The sequence below is a fragment of the Balaenoptera physalus genome (assembly GCF_965194825.1).
Source record: "Balaenoptera physalus genome assembly, chromosome: 2".
Classification (NCBI taxonomy): domain Eukaryota; kingdom Metazoa; phylum Chordata; class Mammalia; order Artiodactyla; family Balaenopteridae; genus Balaenoptera; species Balaenoptera physalus.
This window is the reverse complement of record NC_138883.1, coordinates 25,714,988-25,735,652: the sequence shown is the minus strand read 5'-3', so window position 1 is coordinate 25,735,652 and position 20,665 is coordinate 25,714,988. Positions and strand designations below refer to the sequence as shown.

Sequence of the window (20,665 nt, the reverse complement as noted above, 5' to 3'; positions counted from 1 at the left end):
CAAGTGGACTAGCAAAATTTTATCTTATACCATTTAACACCATACCATTGAGTCTGCTTGGCTCACAAGCATGCAAAAAAGAAAAATGTAAATGATTAACCTAAGACCATGGTGGTTTACATGTAGAGTAAATGGTTTTGTTCCAAAGCGCTTTAGCATTTGGCAAACAATAGTTCTGTTCAGTGACAGAGCATATTCAGCGCCATGCTTTCTCAACTTTATGGTTACTGCTATTGTTTTCTACTCTATTATAATTGACATAAAGTAATTGCAAAACATGAAATAAATTTGAACTGTAGGAATAAAATATATTTTGCAGAATTATTTTTAGCCATTTAATATAAATGCCGGCTATTTTTTTTTTTTGGCTGTGTTGGGTCTTCGTTGCTGCGCACGGGCTTTCTCTAGTTGCAGCGAGCGGGGGCTACTCTTCCTTGAGGTGCGTGGGCTTCTCATTGCGGTGGCTTCTCTTCTTGCAGAGCATGGGCTCTAGGCATGCAGGCTTCAGTAGCTGCAGCACACGGGCTCAGTTGTGGCACGCGGGCTCTAGGGCGCGCGGGCTTCAGTAGTTGCGGCGTGTGGGCCCAGGGCACGCAGGCTCCAGGGCATGCAGTCTTCAGTAGTTGTAATGCCAGCTATTTTTAAAAATGGTTTTATGGTTTAAAATAGTTTAAAGGGGAACAGCTTTAAATAAGATAGTACCAGAACAGTCATGTTTAGCTGAAATAAGCCTAAAATGAGTCATAATTCAATTAAGATTGTTTACCACACATTTTATTTTTCTACTCAAAGTGTGGGACAATCAAGGTGTATCATTTGTCAGCTACATACTGCTACAGGGAAAGAATGTAACTACATACTGTAGCTACATATTGTAGGAAAAGAATGCTACAGAAGAAGTATGTAACCATTTAATAATGACAGTATAACTTCTTGAATTTAGCTTTTAGACAAGAGGTAATTTGAATTAACTGAATTGATAATTCGCTGCTGGGGAAGCAGCTTACTTAAGTGTGTCAGGTTATGTGGTTTCATTCAGTTGCTTCCAAAAGCCAGACACACCCAAATATACTGATGTAAAGAACCTCTTGTTTTATTCTAGTTCTTAAAGAGCCATCAGTACAATTTTCTAATTCCTTACTGCCTAACATGTGGCAAGCACCACACAGTCACATGACTTCCACTGTCAATTATGATAATCAGGGCACTACCACTGTAGAGGGAGAAAAAAATCCTGATTCCTGAGGTCTCTTCTCTTATTGGGATGAAGAACCCGTGGAAACCTCTGGCTCTTGTTCTTTGGTTAGGGTGATGCCAAATGAATCACAGTATAGATGGGTAAGGTTGTCCTGAAAAGTAGTGCTCTGTGAGAGATACTGGCTAAAGGGAGTTTCCTTGAGTTGCACAGCAGTCAGATCAAACCAGGGGAAAGGCCTGGGGTAGGGAAAAAAATAGTGTTACTTTTTTATGTCTGTTTAATACATCTGATTTTGCTGTTAAACATTTCCTTTAAAGAAAGTTCTCCTCCACTTGGAAATAAGGTTCTTCATTTTCTATGTCAAACTAACTAAAATTCTTAGTTAAATTAAAAATTCATCTGGGTCTATTCAACACGTGGATTTAATTGTACTTATGAGTTTTCACACTTAAAATTCTCTAAGTGCATTTGGGGAGGAATTCATAATTAGAGAATGATTATGACAATAAAATCAACATCCTTTTCAGTATATTTTCCTTGAATTTAGAAAGAAAATACATAAGAGGATCATGGACATTAGGAATGGAAAAGACCTCATTTCTTTTACAATATATCCTCTTCAAAAAAAAAAAAGATACCCTCTTCAACTGTATAGGGAAAGAAGTAGGAGTTAACATGCAAATAAAAATGGGGCAATGTTAAATATTAGTCTGTAGTGGAATTCAACTTAAAAAGCATTAAGACATAGGGTTTTATAGTATTAAAAAAATCAGGAGTAAGGCAAGGATATCTGCTCTCACCACACTTATTCAACATACCACTAGAAGTTGTAGCCAGTGCAATAATGCAAGAAAAGGAAATAAAAGGCACACAGATTGGAAAGGGAGAACTGAAACTGTTGCTATATATAGATGACATGATTGTCCATGTAGAAAATCCAAAGGAATCTAAAAAAAAAAAAAAAAAAACTCCTAGAACTAATAAACGAATTCAGCAAGGTCATAGGATATAAAAAAACATAAAATAAATTTTATTTATATATATTAGCAATGAACACTTGGGCAAAAAAACTCTAAAAATGCAGTTCCTTTCACACACACAAAATAGAATACTTAGGTGTAAATCTAACAAAACATGTACAGGACTTGTATACTGAAAACTATGAAATGCTGATGAAATAAAGAAGATATAAATAAATGGAGAGATATACTGTGTACATGGATGGGAAAACTTAACATTATAAAGATGTCAACTCTCCACAAATTGATTTATAGATGTAATGGTAAAACAAAAATTAGTGACAACACCAGATGCTGGTGAGGATGCAGAGAAACTGAATCATACATTGCTAATGATGTAAAAGGATATAACAACTTTGAAAAACAGTTTGGCAGTGTCTTAAAAAAAATAAACATGCAACCAGTCATTGCACCCCTGAGCATTTGTCCCAGAGAAATTAAAACTTATGTTTATACAAAAACCTGTACATGAATGTTCAAAGCATCTTTATTCATAATAGCCAAAAACTGGAAAGATCCTAGAAGTCCTTCAACAGATGAATGATTAAACAAACTATGGTACATACATGCCATGAAAACTACTCAGCAATAAAAAAGGAATAAATTATTGATACACACAGCAACTTGGATGAATCTCCAGAGAATTATGCTAAATGAAAAAGGCCAATATCCCCTAAGTTTGCATAATATATGATTCCTTTTATATAATATTCTTGAAGTGACAAAATCATAGAAATAGAGAACAGCTCAATGGTTGCCAAGTTGGGGAGGAAGGATCAAGATGAAGGATCCCTAGTTATAGAATTGTTCTGTATCTTGACTGTATCAGTGTCAATATCCTGGTTGTGGTATTGTACTATAGTTTTACAATATCTGTGTATAGATATTGTACTATGGTTTGTTCCATTGGGAGAAACTGGATAAATGGGTACATGGGATTTCTTTGTATTATTTCTTAATAACTGCATGTGAATCAAAATTATCTAAAAAGTTTTTTAAAAGGGGAGGGATAGAATTAAAAAGTATAATCTACCAAGAAGATGTAAGAAGTACAAACTTCTGTTCATCAGATGATATGGCTTCAAACTTTATAAAACAAAGATGAGAAATATAAAGAGAATTTGAGAAACTACAATCATAGTAGAAATATTAATATGCCATGCCTCCCATTCTAACAGGTCATCTGATGAAAAAGACCATAGAGCAGCACTTTTCCACCTTTAATGGACATATCACTTGGGAGCTTGTAAAAAGGCAGATTCTGATTCCATATATCTGGGGTGGGGACCCATAATCTGCATTTCTAAACAAACTCCCAGATGATGGCATGGTTATCAGGCAGTTTGAGTGGCAAGGATATGCTGAAAAGGGGAGAAATAAAGTGAAAAAATATATTCTGAATGATAAGACCACCCCTCTTCCTACACATGTGCAGCTTTCTTTCCCCAAGTTGGGTCCCAAAGACTTAAAGATACCAATATTCAGGGTTTCCCAAGGAAAAAGCTGATCAAATCACTCTGTAGTAAAGACCACAGTAGCAAACACAGAGTTTCCAAGCAACTTTTTAGTAACCAGGATCTTAAATATGAGCAGACAGGACTTCCCTGGTGGCACAGTGGTTAAGAATCCGCCTGCCAGTGCAGGGGACATGGGTTCGAGCCCTTATCTGGGAAGATTCCACATGCCACAGAGCAACTAAGCCCGTGCATCACGATTACTGAGCCTGTGCTCTAGAGCCTGTGAGCCACAACTACTAAACCCACGTGCCTGGAGCCTGTGCTCCACAACAAGAGAAGCCACAGCAATGAGAAGCCCTGCACTGCAATGAAGAGTAGCCCCCGCTCGCCACAACTAGAGAAAGCCCATGCGCAGCAAAGAAGGCCCAATGCAGCCAAAATAAATAAATTTATTAAAAAAAAATATGAGCAGACAATCAAGGTTCTCCATATACTTGAAGAAAGCCTCTAAAATGAATGATAGAGGCCAAAATAAATGGTCAAAAAAATCCTGAAGGAAAGACTCCTCAGAGAAGAAAAAATTCTATCATTTACATTCTCAAAGGGATAAGAGATGGTATTGCATAGGGAAATGACAACAGGATGCTACATAAAAAAGGAATATTTGGAGACAAAAAATCTTTGAAAGTCAAAATATAGCAAAATGAAAATATGTTCTAAATATAATAGTAAAAACAGGATAGTTGAGGAAATCTCTCAGAAAGCAGAACAAAAAGGCAAAGATACTGAAAATAGGAGAGCTAAAGAAAATCAGAAGATCAGCCCAGGAGGTCCAACGTTTGGCTAATAAAATATTCAAAAGAGAGAACAGAGAAAACAGAGGGAAGGGGAGGAAATTATCAAAGACATAATAGGAGAAAATTGGAGAACTTGACATGCAGATTGAGAAGGACCATTGAATGTTCTGTTTCTTTTATGGGTGGCAATTACATGGATATTTGCTTTACAATAATTCATTAAACTGTATATTTATGAATATATGGAATAGGTACTTTTCTGTGTACCTATTTTACAATCTTTTTCTTTTTAAGTTAAGGGGAAAAAAAGGAGAGGCCCACCAACTGCCCAACACAGTGCATTAAAATAGATCCACATCATGACGCATAATAAAATTTCAGGATGCTGAAGTCAAAAGATACTATAAGCTTCCAGAGAGAAAAGGAACAGATTTCAGACCAAGCATGAATTGAAGAATTAGAAGGGCACTGTACCTCTCAACAGCAATTTAAAAGCTGAAAGATGACGGAGCAATGCTTTCAAAATTCTGAGGGAAAATTGTTTCTAACCTAGATTCTTTTTTTTTTTTTTAATTCTTTTTGTTGCAATGGTGAATGGGATTGTTTTCTTAATTTCTCTTTCTGATCTTTTGTTGTCCGTGTATAGGAATGCAAGAGATTTCTGTGCATTTATTTTGTATCTTGCAACTTAACCAAATTCATTGATTAGCTCTAGTAGTTTTCTGGTGGCATCTTTAGGATTCTCTATGTATAGTATCATGTCATCTACAAACAGTGACAGTTTTACTTCTTCTTTTCCAATTTGTATTCCTTTTATTTTTCTTCTGATTGCCGTGGCTAGGACTTCCAAAACTATGTTGAATAATAGTGGCAAGAGTGGACATCCTTATTGCTTTGTATTTCTGTGGTGTCTGTCGTAACTTCTCCTTTTTCATTTTTAATTTTATTGATATGAGTCCTCTCCCTCTTTTCTTGATGAGTCTGGCTAAAGGTTTATCAATTTTATCTTCTCAAAGAACCAGCTTTTCGTTTTATTGATCTTTGCTATTGTTTTCTTTGTTTCTATTTCATTTATTTCTGCTCTGATCTTTATGTTTTCTTTCCTTCTGCTAACTCTGGGTTTTTTCTTCTTTCTCTAGTTCCTTTAGGTGTAAGGTTAGATTGTTTGAGATTTTTCTTGTTTCTTCAGGTAGGCTTGTACTGCTATAAACTTCCCTCTTAGAACTGCTTTTGCTGCATCCCGTAGGTTTTGGATCATCATGTTTTCATTGTAATTTGTCTCTAGGTATTTTTTGATTTCCTCTTTGATTTCTTCAGTGATCTCTTGGTTATTTAGTAACATATTGTTTAGCCTCCATGTGTTTGTGTTTTTTATGTTTTTTTCCTTGTAATGGATTTCTAATCTCACAGCATTGTGGTGGGAAAAGATGCTTGATATGATTTCAATTTTCTTAAATTTACTGAGGCTTGATTTGTGACCCAAGATGTGATCAATCCTGGAGAATGTTCCATGTGCACTTGAGAAGAAAGTGTAATCTGTTGTTTTTGGATGGAATGTCTTATAAATATCAATTAAATCTATCTGGTCTATTGTGTCATTTAAAGCTTCTGTTTCCTTATTTTCTGTTTGGATGATCTGTCCATTGGTGTAAGTGAGGTGTTAAAGTCCCCCACTATTATTGTGTTACTGTCAATTTCCTCTTTTAGAGCTGTTAGCAGTTGCCTTATGTATTGAGGTGCTTCTATGTTGGGTGCATATATATTTATAATTGTTATATCTTCTTCTCAGATTGATCCCTTGATCATTATGCAGTGTCCTTCCTTGTCTCTTGTAACATTCTTTATTTTAAAGTCTATTTTATCTGATATGAGTATTGCTACTCCAGCTTTCTTTTGATTTCCATTTGCATGGAATATCTTTTTCCATCCCCTCACTTTCAGTCTGTATGTGTCCCTAGGTCTGAAATGGGTCTCTTGTAGACAGCATACATATGGGTCTTGTTTTTGTATCCATTCAGCAAGCCTGTGTCTTTTGGTTGGAGCATTTAATCCATTCACGTTTAAGGTAATTATTGATATGTATGTTCCTATTACCATTTTCTTAATTGTTATGGGTTTGTTTTTGTAGGTCCTTTTCTTCCCTTGTGTTTCCCACTTAGAGAAGTTCCTTTAGCATTTGTTGTAGAGCTGGTTTGGTGGTGCTGAATTCTCTTAGCTTTTGCTTGTCTGTAAAGCTTTTGATTTCTCCGTCGAATCTGAATGAGATCCTTGCCGGGTAGAGTAATCTTGGTTGTAGGTTCTTCCTTTTCATCACTTTAAGTATATCGTGCCACTCCCTTCTGGCTTGTAGAGTTCCTACTGAGAAATCAGCCGTTAACCTTATGGGAGGAGTTCCCTTGTATGTTATTTGTCATTTTTCCCTTGTTGCTTTCAATAATTTTTCTTTGTCTTTAATTTTTGTCAAGTTGATTACTATGTGTCTCGGCATGTTTCTCCTTGGGTTTATCCTGCCTGGGACTCTCTGCACTTCCTGGACTTGGGTGGCTTTTTCCTTTCCCATGTTAGGGAAGTTTTTGACTATAATCTCTTCAAATATTTTCTCGGGTCCCTTCTCTCTCTCTTCTCCTTCTGGGACCCCTATAATGCAAATGTTGTTGCGTTTAGTGTTGTCCCAGAGGTCTATTAGGCTGTCTTCATTTCTTTTCATTCTTTTTTCTTTATTCTGTTCTACAGCAGTGAATTCCACCATTCTGTCTTCCAGGTCACTTATCCGTTCTTCTGCCTCAGTTATTCTGCTATTGATTCCTTCTAGTGTAGTTTTCATTTCAGTTATTGTATTGTTCATCTCTGTTTGTTTGTTCTTTAATTCTTCTAGGTCTTTGTTAATCATTTCTTGCATCTTCTCAATCTTTGCCTCCATTCTTATTCCGAGGTCCTGGATCATCTTCACTATCATTATTCTGAATTCTTTTTCTGGAAGGTTGCCTATCTCCACTTCATTTAGTTGTTTTTCTGGGGTTTTATCTTGTTCCTTCATCTGGTACAAAGTCCTCTGCCTTTTCATTTTGTCTGTCTTTCTGTGAACGTGGTTTTCTTTCCACAGGCTGAAGGATTGTAGTTCTTGCTTCTGCTCTAACCTAGATTCTATACCTGGCTATGTTCTCAATATTAGGTTAGAATAAAAACATTTTCTGAATCATAAAGTATGTAGCCTTTTCAGATTGGCTTCTTTCGCTTAGGATTATACATTCAAGATGCCTTTATGCCTCTTCATGGCTTGATAGCTCATTTCTTTTTAGCACTGAATAATACTCCATTGTCTGATGGACCACAGTTTATTTATCCATTCACCTACTGAAGGATACCTTGGTTGCTCCCAAGTTTTGGCAATTATGAATAAAGCTGCTATAAACAACAACAAAAAAAATTTTCCGACATAGTCCCTAAAAATTACTTCCTATGCAGGCTTTTCTAAGGAAGCTACTGGAGGAGGACAGATTCCACCATAATGAAGAAGGAAATGAAGCCAGAGGAAGAGGGGTCTAGGAAAAAGAGATCCAGCATAAGAGAGAGGCGAAGAGAATCACAGGATAAGGGGGAAGGAAAATTCCCAAACTGAAAGTGTACCACAGGTCATTGGTGATTAATTAGAACACAAAAGATAAGAGGGGGGGAAGATCAAGGATTACTTCCAGGTTCTGGCCTGAACAACTCTGCAAAGGAGCATGTAATGGCAACCTAAGTCCCCGAAGTGGAAAAGATCACCCAGGAACAAAGTGTAGAATGAAAAGAAAAGAAGGCCTAGGACAGAGCCCTGAAAACTGCCAGATTTAAGGATGGGGCAGAAGAGGAGCTGGCAAAGGAGGGATCGGAGGGACAGGAGGAAAATGAAGAGAATGTGAGGGTATCATGAAAGCTAAGAGAAAAGATTGTTTCAAGAAGGAAGGCATAGGGGCTTCCCTGGTGGCGCAGTGGTTGAGAGTCTGCCTGCCAAAGCAGGGGACGCGGGTTCGAGCCCTGGTCTGGGAAGATCCCGCATGCCGCGGAGCGGCTGGGCCCGTGAGCCACGGTTGCTGAGCCTGCGCGTCTGGAGCCTGTGCTCGGCAGCGAGAGGCCGCGATGGTGAGAGGCCCGCGCACCGCAATGAAGAGTGGCCCCCGCTTGCCACAACTGGAGAAAGCCCTGGCACAGAAACGAAGACCCAACACAGCCATACATACATACATACATACATAAATAAAAAGAATGTAAGCAGACAAGAATAGCATTTAAAAAATTAAAAAAAAAAAAAAAAAAAAAAGAAGGAAGGCATGTTCAATAGCCAAGGAAGAAAAGGATTTAAAAGTGTCCAGTGAATTTAGTGACATGGAAGTCACTGGTAACAAGGGCAACCATTTGTCCCTATTAGATTATTAAAGATTAAAAAGAATGATCTAATAGTTATCAAGCTATAGTGAAATGGCACTCTCATACACTATTGGTAGAAATATAAGTATCGCTTTTTTGATAAGCAGTTTAGGAATACCTATCAAACATAAACTATATATAACCTCTGACCCAGAAATTCTACTGGTACAAGTGTGCAAAGTTTAAGGATGAAATGTTCAAAGCAGCCCTTTGTGCAAAATGTGGGGCAGAGGGAACTACATTGCCATTAAGAGGAAATAGGATGAATAAATGTAGCTAAAGAAATGTATCCAATGGATGCCTGCACAGTGCTCATAAATGAAATAGATATGATTGTACTAACATAGAATGGTAGCTATGATGTAGTAAGTATAATCCCCATGTTTCTAAAATGTATATATAGATACAGATATGCATATACATTATAATGACAATATAAATATATGTTTGTAAATGCATAGGTAGAAAGACAAAAATACAAATACCATCAGAGGTAAAGTCTATGAAAAGGGATTTGGGGGGCAAAGGAGGGCTCTCACTTTTCCACTAGTTGGATTTTTTTTATAAGAATGTATTCGTTTTATACATTTTTAAAGATAACATGAAAGGAAAAAGATTAAAAGCATCTGCTAAGAAAACAGTGTGGGAGAAGTTAGAATGGCCACTCGTCTAATACTTTACCTTTTCCGAGACAGGTTCTTGGCATAGGCTTTGCTGACAAAATCTTGTGCTTGAAATTTTTGGAAAGACACTCTGTCCTTCTCACAGGCTTCAAAGTGCTTGGAGAGGAACAGTTCATTCAGAAGCTGCAGCACTTGTGAGTGGGGCATGTCCTTTGCTGTGCAGACATTTATGGCTGCATAGAACACTCCCTCCAACCACTTGATATTGAGGATTATTCCCCCTAAACATCAATGAGAAAGGAAATACCAGTTAGCACCACCAAAAAGGTTTGCAGGAACCTAGGACAAACCCCAGACGGTGTCTTCTGTCCAAGACAGTTCGGTTATATGAACCTCAAGATAAGCGCTCTTCCTTTCCAGGCCAAGAGCCCTGTGTGTGCCCTTTATAACACATCACGTGTTGACCCTGCCAGAGGAAGACAGATATGTTAATGTAGGCAGTGCTGATGACAAATGCATCTCTAGAAATCTCTAGAATGGTCCTTGCCAATAAGCCAAACTGCAAGATTACAGTAAGGAAAAGCCATTTAGTCCCAGACACTGCATCCTCTGGTTTAAATAGGCTCCATCCTCTGGTTGTTTCCAATTCATCCTTAAAGGGTCCGATTAATCACACTTCTTAGCTTTCCCTAAAAAGGCTACTTTTTGCCACCAAAGCTATTCCCATGTAAAACCTAAATAGCTGAGAATGTATCTAGCTTGTACTTACACACACACACACCCTCAGCACACACGCATGCACGTGCACACACACACACACACACACTCAGGGATTTAATAAGATAGCAACAGGCCAAGAGGAAGGTAATTTTTAAAAGTGCCAAAAATATCGTGAGCCATTACCAGCAGGACTGTAGGGACAGGTAGCCTGAAGAACCACAGGGTCTTGGAGAGCAGCTGTGATTTCCTTATTGGCCCCCCAGATGCTGGCAAGATCTTCAACACACTGATACTGAGGCCGTAAGACATTGGTGTGGTTCAGTAGGAGTTTCAACCTGAAAGTAAAGCCACCAACGCAGGAAGTGGAGGGCCCGGACTGGAATAAAGCACCACGTGACCCACTGAGTTCACATCCAGCCCCAACAATGTAGTCCCCTGCACAGCACCGCTCACAGGCAAACGCAGGTGTGGGTCGGCACTGGGGCACTACATCGTGGCTGGATTGTTCACCCATCCACTTAACACTTATCAATGTCACCACGAGCCAGGCACTGAGCTAGACACTCGAGGTACAAAAATAATATCTGACACATGCTCTAGATCAATTTTCATGCTGTTGAGTGGTGTACAAGGGGAACACTAATCAGCTTCAAGTAGTTGGAAGTAATGCTCTACTGCAGTTCTGAACATTTGCACATCAAAGAAAAGGTCCCACCCACAAGTGCTGTTAGTGGAAAAGCGGGGAAGACACAATTTCAAAGGCTGGCTGGGTCCTTCTGCCAATGAAGCTGCTTCCACCTTATGACTGGGAATGACCAACTCCAAGAGGTAGGGGCCGGGGTGGAGATGAGGAGACAGAGCAGTTCTGCCAACCCTGTGCTCACCCTAACAAGATACCTGGGTAGTGGGACGGCAGCTACAAAGCTGTACACAATGCAGGCTTTTCCAAGGCTGGTTTGAACTTCTACACAGATATTAGACAGCTGAGATGGCAGGCAGCAGAGGAATATCACGTTGGCCCACTCCACCAGAGAGGAGTTATCGTAAAAGCACTGGATTCCCAGTTTCTTGAATTCATCTGGGAGGGAATAAAGGAAGTCAGAAAGATCACAGTACAAAGAACTTTGAACTCAACATCAACTGTGGGGAGAGGATGGCAATTATTTTATCTCGTCTTGTCACCACATAAATCAGAAGAGATTCCCTCATGCCTTCTAAAAGCCACGCAGCAAAGCCCTGACCCCATGACTATGGCAGCAGGTGCCACTGCAGCAGTGCTCGAGATTGTAAGATGATTGATCCTTATCTTATGTTTTAGACCAAATGCTAGAATTTTTCAGATTTTTTTTTTTTAGGAAGAAAAAAAGTCTGAATGAAGCCTTCTCCAATTTACAGAATTCATCGTGTACCAGAGAATGTACAAAGTACATACGTTACCTAAGGGAATCTCATAAGGACCTTATGAGACAGAGGCTAGTATTATTCCTATATTATAGATGCAGAAACTGTATATATATATATACATATAACTGAACTATATATATATATACATATATATACATATAACTATATATATATACATATATACATATATATACATATATAACTATATATATATATACATATAACTGAATATATATAACTGAATCACTTTGATGTACATCTGAAACTAACACAACATTGTAAATCAACTATACTTCAATAAAAAAATTAGTATGGAAATATGTATGGAAATATGTTAATATAAATGTTTCAGACATTACATGAAATTTCTAAAAATCTTATATGTTCTGGTGTAATGTTATAAGTAATAATCCTAGTTATTACTTTAAAATGTATATCTCAGAAATAACTAATTTTCTTGTCAACTGCATTATTATGAACTTTCATCAGATCTTTAACTGTGGTCATTTTTAAGTCTTTTGTCATTTACAGACAGTTCTGGGTGTACTCTGATGCTTTTGCAAATATGTTCCTATAAAAGGGTTTCATCTTCAAGAAATTCATGGAAAAGACTCTGACAAGTACAGGTTTCTGGTAACTGACTGTACTGCTGAACTGAATGAATAAGCATTTTCAGAACTCTAATGAAAAACTGATGAACTCATAAAAGTGCTAACAAAAGATCAAGATGAAAAAAAAAATTAATTACATGGGACTGAGTGAACTGATGAGGATGAGTATAATTTTTGTGACTTTCTGTCTGAATTAAAAAAAAAAAATCCCACAAGGACTCAGAGGCAAAGAATATACAAATCAATTTTCACTGCAAAGTAAAGGAGCTGTTACAGTGGAGGATTACTGGACTGAATGTCAATATTATGACATAGTATGAGTGTGTTTCATGTTTGGTAATTGCCATCATTGTTGCTTTTGTTGTGGTCATCCATGTACAATGCTTGGTGTCAGTCTATTTATCTCTTGTAAAAATAAAATACAGTGTGTGTGTGTGAAAAAATTAATTAAAAAAATAATTCAGACCAAAGAAAAAGTACAAACTGTATGACTCCATTTATACAAAATTCTACAAAATGCAAACTAATCGGTAGTGACAGAAATCAGATCAGTGGGGATTTCCCTGGTGGCGCAGTGGTTGGGAGTCCACTTGCCAATGCAGGGGACACGGGTTTGAGCCCTGGTCTGGGAAGATCCCACATGCCGTGGAGCAACTAAGCCCATGCGCCACAACTACTGAGCCTGTGCTCTAGAGCCTGCACGCCGTAACTACTGAAGCCTGCGCGCCTAGAGCCTGTGCTCCGCAACAAGAGAAGCCAATGCAATGAGAAGCCCGCGTACCACAACGAAGAGTAGCCCCCACTCTTTGCAACTAGGGAAAGCCCGTGTGCAGCAACGAAGACCCAACGCAGCCAAAACTAAAATAAATAATTAAAAAAAAAAAATCAGATCAGTGGTTTCCTGAGTGGGTTCTAAAGGGAGGTAGAGAGATTCATTACCTTGATTACGTTGATGGTTTCACAGGAGTATACATGTGTCACAAAACATCAAACTGTACACTTTTATTTTTTATTTTTAAAGTATTTATTTATTTATTTATTTATTTAGGCTGCGCTGGGTCCTTAGTTGCGGCACGCAGGATCTTTTAGTTGCAGCATGCAGGCTTCTTAGTTGCAGCATGCGGACTTCTTAATTGCGGCATGCATGTGGGATCTAGTTCCCCGACCAGGGATTGAACCCGGGACCCCTGCATTGGGAGCTAAGTCTTACCCACTGGACCACCACGGAAGTCCCTATACACTTTTTTAAAAAAATACTTATTTCTTTTCTTTTTTTTTGGCTGCGTCGGGTCTGAGTTGCAGCATGCGGGATCTTGGTTGAGGGATGCGGGATCTTTTTTTTGTTGCCGTGCGCGGGCTCTTCATTGCAGTGCTCGGGCTTCTCATTGTGGCCGTGGATTTTCTCTCTCTAGCTGTGGCACGCGGACTCCAGAGCACGTGGGCTCTGTACTTTGTGGCTTGCGGGCTCTATCGTTGAGGTGCGTGAGCTCAGCAGTTGTGGCACACAGGCTTAGTTGCCCTGCAGCATGTGGGATCTTAGTTCCCTGACCAGGGATTGAACCCGCGTCCCCTGCTTTGGAAGGCGGATTCTTTACCACTGGACCACTGGAGAAGTCCCCGTGTATACTTTTAAAATGTGCAGTTTAGGACTTCCCCGGTGGTCCACTGGTTAAGACTCCGCACTTCAATGCAAGGGGCACGGGTTCGATCCCTGGTTGGGGAACTAAGATCCCACATGCCTTGTGGCCTGGCCAAGAAATTTTTTTTTTAAATGTGCAGTTTATTATATACAAAGTATATCTTAATAAAGCTGTACCTGTACTTTGACCTAGTAGTTTTGTTTTTTAAATTATGTACAAGGAAGTCCTATTAAATAAGGCACAGTTACATAAATTATCATACAGTCATACTTAGGAATACTATACAACCTTAAAATCATGAGTTTGAAGACTGTCAAATAACATGAGAATAGGCTCATGATACATTAAGTGAAAAAAGCAGGATACAAAAAGCTTTGTAGAGTGTTAATTGCTGATATAATCTGATATAATGAGAGGAAAAAATGGGCAAGAAATGATAACCCTGCTAGGAGAATTATAGGTAGTTATTATTTACTTCCCTATAGAGTAGTTTTCTAAATTTTCTATAACATTCATATATTATTTTACATTAAAATTTTTTTGAAGTATGATTTACATACAATGCGACACACAGATCTGAAGTAAACAGTTTGATCAATTTTGACAAATGCATACACCTATGTAACTCACACCTCTCTCAAGATACAGAATATTTCCAACTCCCCAGAAAGTTCCCTTGGGCCTCTTCTCAGTCTCCCCAGAAGCAACCACTGTTCTGATTTCTATCACCATAAGTTAATAAATGGAATCATTATAAAACTTTTTAAAAAATTTTCAGTAAATGTTATTTTAAAAAAATAAGGCCAAATATTTGGAACTGGTAGACACCACTCGGACTCTAACTGGTCCAGTTAGAAGATCTGAATTCTGTTTGGAAAGCTTCTCTATATCAAAGACCCAGAAAGATATCTCGCCACCAAGGGCACAAGGAGGAGAGATGGATATAAATATTTAGGTGGAGAAGAAAGCTGCTTTAAGGAACAAGTTAAAAAACCATCTTTCTGGCTTTTCTCAGGGCCAACAAGCTGAGAACTCGGCATGCTGTATGCGAGGATTCCTCTTTCGAGGGACCCTTTCAAAATGGCCTCGTCACCACCTAAAGAGCACACCCGAGCCCCCTTCTACTGCGCAGTGCTCCTCACCCAGGGCCTCTGGCCTCCGAGTGGAGATCCTCAGGCTGTCAGCTGGGATGGGGACAAGCTGAAGCAGTGTATGAGCCAGCTGCTTCCCAAGGTGGCCGCCTCCAATGATGCCCACCTTTAACTCATCGTCATCAGGAGTGTCTTCACGCAGTCCAGTCAAGGGACATCTAGAAGTTTGCTTCTCCTGTAATGATTTTCTGGAGAATGATTCTCTGGAGAATGAACACAGACACACACCCAAGTAAACGCAGACCCTTAGTCCTTCTTGACTGTCAACCTCTGACGTTCTCTGGTTTAACTTCCTCACATGCAGCCTGCTGTGACACCTTAAGTACTTCAGAGAGAAGAATTCCAACTATGTCCCACTGATCCAGCTTCACTGATGGAATGGAATGTTTCCTCCTGAGTGAATTTTCCAGGAAGTATCAAAGGATCAGAACTTGTTTAAAACATTCTTAAGTGAACATTTTGGTTATATGTATCGTGCATTTCCCTGCCTTCTTAACACAAGGTCTGACTATTTAACCATTTCTTTGACTCAGGACCATCACTGTGAACAGCCTAATTACAATTACACCTTATCCTGGAACATGGAGAGCCAGTTCCTTCACTGTTTCCTGTGCAGACAGCTGTCAATTTCCATCTCCATCAGGATGAGTGCACCCCTCTCCTACTATACACCTCCTCTTTCTAGTTTGCTATTTCAGTTCTGCACAAACCCAGGAAACCACGTAACTTAGCTTTTTTCCAAACGTAATGATTTATAAAAGTAAATGGTTTATGAGGGAAAACAGACCTAAGAAACTGAGGATCAAGGACCTGAGGCCTCTCTTTCTGGAGGTTCACTTGACCCAAGATGAACAAAGTCTGACCTCTGAATACATAAGGCATTTTTTATGTTGTTATATGGCAATCTTATATTTGTTCTGTATTTCTGTGAAAATTGGAGTCTTAAAGCTCTGGAGTTTCCATGTAAGCATCACAAGCCCCATTCCATTTAAGGCTTCTCTTTTGGTTAAAAGGAGAGCATTTTCTCTCTGTGCCTGATCCTTGCAAATAGAAGATGCCTCCTGGAAGTTTCCCATATTGGTTTCTCGTCACTCATCTTGGAGGCAGCCAATAGGTTTACGCATCTGCATCAGTCAGCCAGTCAGCAAACTTCTTGAGTAGTCTGCCTCCTCGGGTATGTACTGTATCTATAACATGTTTAATTCAGATCTGGTCCCACCATCTAGGAATTAACCTAATTTCAGAGAAAAGTAAACTGAGAAGCAGACTGAGGGGTTGGGGGGTGGGGACAGATGCTCCAGGAGTGACCTAGAGTTACAGAATCCAGGAGCCTAGTCCTAGGTACTTGGCTCTCACACACCTCCTATTTAAGCGTCAGAAGCCAGGACTGGACTGAGAGCTTCTTTGAAAATCAGTATTCCTGTTTCCAGGCAAGTCATCCGGCCATAAGGACCCCCAAATTCCCAGGAAGCTTTCTTGTGAGGAAGCATTCCACTGTTAGCTCAGCCCCAAAAGAAAAAAATGACCCCATTTTCAGCCAATAGCCAAGGAATGGCTAGTGATTAGTAGCTGTGGCAGACAAGCTGGTCATCCTGATGAGGGAGTGAATGATAGGATGGATGGATGAACGAATGAATGAATGGATTATTTAATGTCTACTCACCGAAAGGAAATCACCACTAATCCGTGCTTTATTACATAAACACAGCCAAGGGACCCTGGTGTGCATTTCCCTGGTGCTTTCAGACCAGGAGTACTTGAGTGTGGGTTGGAAAAGGTAGGAAGACACTCGCCCTGCCAAAGTTATTCTCCAATATAAAAAGTTTAAGTCATCTGGATTCTCTGCAGTGAGATTCTTCTCCGTCTGTCTGACCTTGGAGACCCAGCTTACCTCAAATTATGGAGTAGCTTGCAGAAGAAGGTTGCATGGGCACAGGCCTTGGTCGTCAGCCCATGAGAACGGCCCAGCAAATACAGCCAGCTGTGGTCTTCCTCTTGAATCCCATACTCAAACTGCAGTGTCTCAAGGTCCTCTAGCATGTCCATCTCCAAACCAGCATCTCCTACAACAACAGATACCAATCAACTCAGCTCCCTGTCCGGGAAGAAGAACGAGTCTATGCAGGAGGGTGTGTGTGCCCAAGTCTCAGGCTCTCCTGATGGTGGCTTCAGCACCTCTCCTCCCAATTCTGAACTGGCAGCTCTCCTCCACTTCTCTGAGTGTGACTCCTGGAGAATTCCTAAGCACTGACTACCCGTGAATCAGGAATACTGAATTCATGAAAAACCTGGACAAAATACATATAGGCTCCAAGCACAGTTTTCAGCAGATGCATTTACATTAGCAATGGGTTTCATAGGCACTCTTCTCCCTTCCATTCTCTCCTAGGTTTTAGAAATAGGACTGAACACTAGACCACATTTCACAGAAATTCCCCCCTTTCACTAAACTCTGTGTTCCCCACAGGGTAGAAAAGAACCCAAACTAAATATCACGGTCCTTTGTCTAGGGCGGGGACATCTAGATTTTAGAAAATGAAGCCAGAGATGTACAAGCCCATCCACATATATCTCTCACCAACCAAACGGAGAAGATGGCTCTGCTCCTCAGTGGTTCTGGTCCTGGAGGGTAAGAACTACATTTTCAGGGAGAATCACCCAAGAAGATTGTCATTATGACTCCTTAGCTACCGGATTACTTCAGTCTTGGAGCCTTAAAGGGGCCAGCCCCACTTAGAGGTTTTCCAGACCTGCAACATGAGGGCAAGAATTCCTTCACTACTTCTTGGAGTACCACACCAGGGCAGTATGGGATCCCCCTTTTCCCAACAGAAGTTTCTAGACTTCTAGTTTTTTTTTTTTCTTGCAGACTGCAATATCATACAGATCTTAGCACTACTCAAAGAGTTATTTTTCAAACCCCTTCTTTTTGTGTTCAAGAAATCAATGAATAAATAATAATAAATAAAACAATAAACAAAACAACAGATAAAATAAATTCTGGGGATCTAATGTACATCATGGTGACTATAGGTAAGAATACTGTATTGTCTCCTTGAAATTTGCTAAGAGTAGGTCTTAAGTGTTCTCACCACACACACAAAAAAGGTAACTGTGAGGTGATGGACACGTTAATTAACTTGACTGTGGTACTAATTTCACAGTGTATATCAAATCATTATATTGTTATCACTTAAATATATACAATATTTATTTGTCAATTATACCTCAATAAAGCTGGGAAAAATAATATTCAAAACTCTAATCTATTTTATAGCAATGGCAAAATTGAGATCAGAATTCAAAACTACTCCTCTCTAACCTGCTTTTTAAATTAAAAAAATTTTTTTATTGAGGTGAAATTCACAAAACAGCCATTAAAAAGTGAACAATTCAGTATATTCAGTGTTGTTCACCCACTACCTCTAGTTCCAAAACATTTTCAACTCCCACCAAAGGAAACGCTATACCCAATAAGCAGTCACTCCCCATTTCCTCCCCACCCTCCCACTCAGCCCCCGGCAACGACATATCTGTTTTTTATCTCTGTGGAATTACCTTTTCTGGCTATTTCACATGAATGGAATCATACAAAACGTGACCTTTAGTATCTGGCTTCTCTAATCCCTTTTGTAGGAGGGCTGTTAGGTCACTCTCTCAATCTCTTTAAAAGCAAAGTCTCCAGCACTTGAAGTGAAGAGCAGACAAGTTTTCAAGTCTAAGAAACCCTTCCTTAGACCGTAACAGTGGGTAGGCCATCTGAATGTTGCAAGTGATGTTTCCTGATCCGAAGGAAAGAGACGCTCAAGACCTTCCAGCCCAGCATGACAACGCAGCACACGTTAACTTGTATAAGCGTGGATTCTAGACCCATCCGTTACTTACGCATTCTCAAAAATGGGGATCTGCTGCTCGTGGCTTTGTAACACGTCGAGTTGGCTAGGCTGAACTACATTTTCCAGCATTCCCTTCCCCGTCTGTTTCCAGTAAGGGTGTGCCACCACAGGAGAGGTTTCCGTGCAGGATCTGGGGGTGGAAGTGCAGCAGCCATTTGTGCTTGCGAGGCTGGGCGGGCGCTTTCGCTGTCTGTGGGCGGCGCTGTGGCTATGGGGCAGCAGTTGGGCCCGCAACTGCTATACCTTCCCTGGGATCCTCCTGTAGCTTCTCACACTCCTGGGCCAGGTGTGTGTTCAGCTGTGTGACAAAGGCCGCCAGTGAGCTTCCCCTGCAGGTCATCCACTTCCTCAGGTTGGAGGCGGTGAGAACTGGCAGGGGTTCCAGTGCATCCTCATGGGCTCCAGCTCATCCTTGCTCCCTCTCCCCTCACTTTTTATCCATCTTCCCTTCCCCACGGATTTCTAGCTCTACCACCAGACATGAGGACAACCTTCCAGAGACTGTACCAGCTGCCATACTTGAGCAAGGTCAAAGCCCTGTAATGAATCCCACATATAGATTAGATAGGTAGACAGACTGGCAGACTATATACTCCTAGTGGTTCTGCTTCTCTAAATGAACCCTCATACACTAGTTAGGTCACCACTGTTTATTTGAAGATCAGCCAATAACTTCAGCACAACTTAGCGAATTAAACTCCTGTTTCTTCAATAGCAAGAGGGTTGATCCAGAAAGGAACCAAATATGAGGTTACCTGGAATTGCAAAGGCCATTGCAAAGTAGAGGAGCAAAAGATGGAATCTGACCCCCTTAGAGCAGGCTTTCTCCGCACTGGCACTACTGACATTTGGGGCCGGATAATTCTTTGTTGTAGGGAGCTGCCTGTGCATTGTAGGATCTTTAGTAGCATCCCTGGCCTCTATCCACGAGATGCCAGGAGCTCCATCCAGTTGTGGCAACAAAAAGTGTCTCCAGGGCTTCCCTAGTGGCACAGTGGTTAAGAATCCGCCTGCCAGTGCAGGGGACATGGGTTCGAGCCCTGGTCCAGAAGATCCCACACGCTGCGGAGCAACTAAGACCGTGCACCACAACTACTGAGCCTGCGTTCTAGAGCCCACAAGCCACAACTACTGAAGCCCGTGCGCCTAGAGCCCATGCTCCGCAACAAAGACAAGCCACTGCAATGAGAAGCCCGTGCACCGCAACAAAGAGTAACCACTGCTCGCCGCAACTAGAGAAAGCCCGCGCACAGCAACGAAGACCCAACGCAGCCAATAAATAAATAAATAGATAGATGAATAGATAAATAAATAATAAATTCTTAAAAAAAAAAGTGTGTCCAGATATTGACACATCTCCTGGGGAGCAAAATTGCCCCCAGATGAGAACCACATTGCCTTAAAGCCTGCTGTGTGCCTCTGTACGAGCGTCTTCTCTTCCCCCTACCACTTCAGGGTAGGGCACCACTTCAGTGTGTGCCCCCACTCCACACAGCCACGAGAGCACAGAATCCTACAAGCTCTGAGAGAATCGTGCCCTCCCCTCACAGATTAAGATGAGTCCAGAGAGAAGGGGACTCGCCCAGCACCACACAGCTTGTCGGTGGCAGAGCTGGGACGAGAGGCCAGGTCTTTAGCCAGGGGGCAGCGCTCCCTCTGTTAACCACACAGCCCTGCTTTGCCGTAAGCACTGTTACTCCATAACCTGAAGTGTTGACAGGCTGCTGAATGCAGTCACCAAG

The 20,665-nt window shown here is 40.5% G+C and overlaps 2 protein-coding genes across 6 annotated transcripts in view; one reads left to right on the top strand and one right to left on the bottom strand.

Annotated features, from left to right (window-relative positions):
• The window catches only part of SAMD15 (sterile alpha motif domain containing 15), a gene marked incomplete at its 5' end in the record, with an annotated part of 32,645 nt that overhangs the window by 10,147 nt on the left and 1,833 nt on the right, over positions 1 to 20,665 (top strand). Inside the window, 2 exons of one of the 4 annotated variants that reach the window (XR_014260961.1) lie at positions 7,937 to 8,417; positions 8,780 to 9,560. The exons of 1 other annotated variant lie outside the window; for it this stretch is intronic. Coding sequence is in view for 2 of the 3 variants with exons in the window: in XM_082451328.1 (XP_082307454.1) it covers positions 4,766 to 4,816 (51 nt within the window). 2 more of the 4 variants (XM_082451328.1, XM_082451329.1) reach the window with 2 other exon arrangements.
• NOXRED1 (NADP dependent oxidoreductase domain containing 1) lies at positions 347 to 20,601 on the bottom strand. 2 transcript variants are annotated; one of them, XM_082451393.1, is made up of 7 exons: positions 17,606 to 20,601; positions 16,919 to 17,090; positions 15,019 to 15,230; positions 11,119 to 11,299; positions 10,405 to 10,556; positions 9,560 to 9,782; positions 347 to 1,434 (listed from the first exon to the last, which is right to left on the bottom strand). In XM_082451393.1, exons 2-7 carry the CDS (start codon positions 17,071 to 17,073, stop codon positions 1,257 to 1,259), a joined length of 1,101 nt encoding a protein of 366 aa, XP_082307519.1. In that variant the 5' UTR covers positions 17,074 to 17,090; positions 17,606 to 20,601; the 3' UTR covers positions 347 to 1,256. The 2 variants fall into 2 exon arrangements, with proteins under 2 accessions (XP_082307519.1, XP_082307518.1); XM_082451392.1 differs by having other exon boundaries at positions 18,913 to 20,601.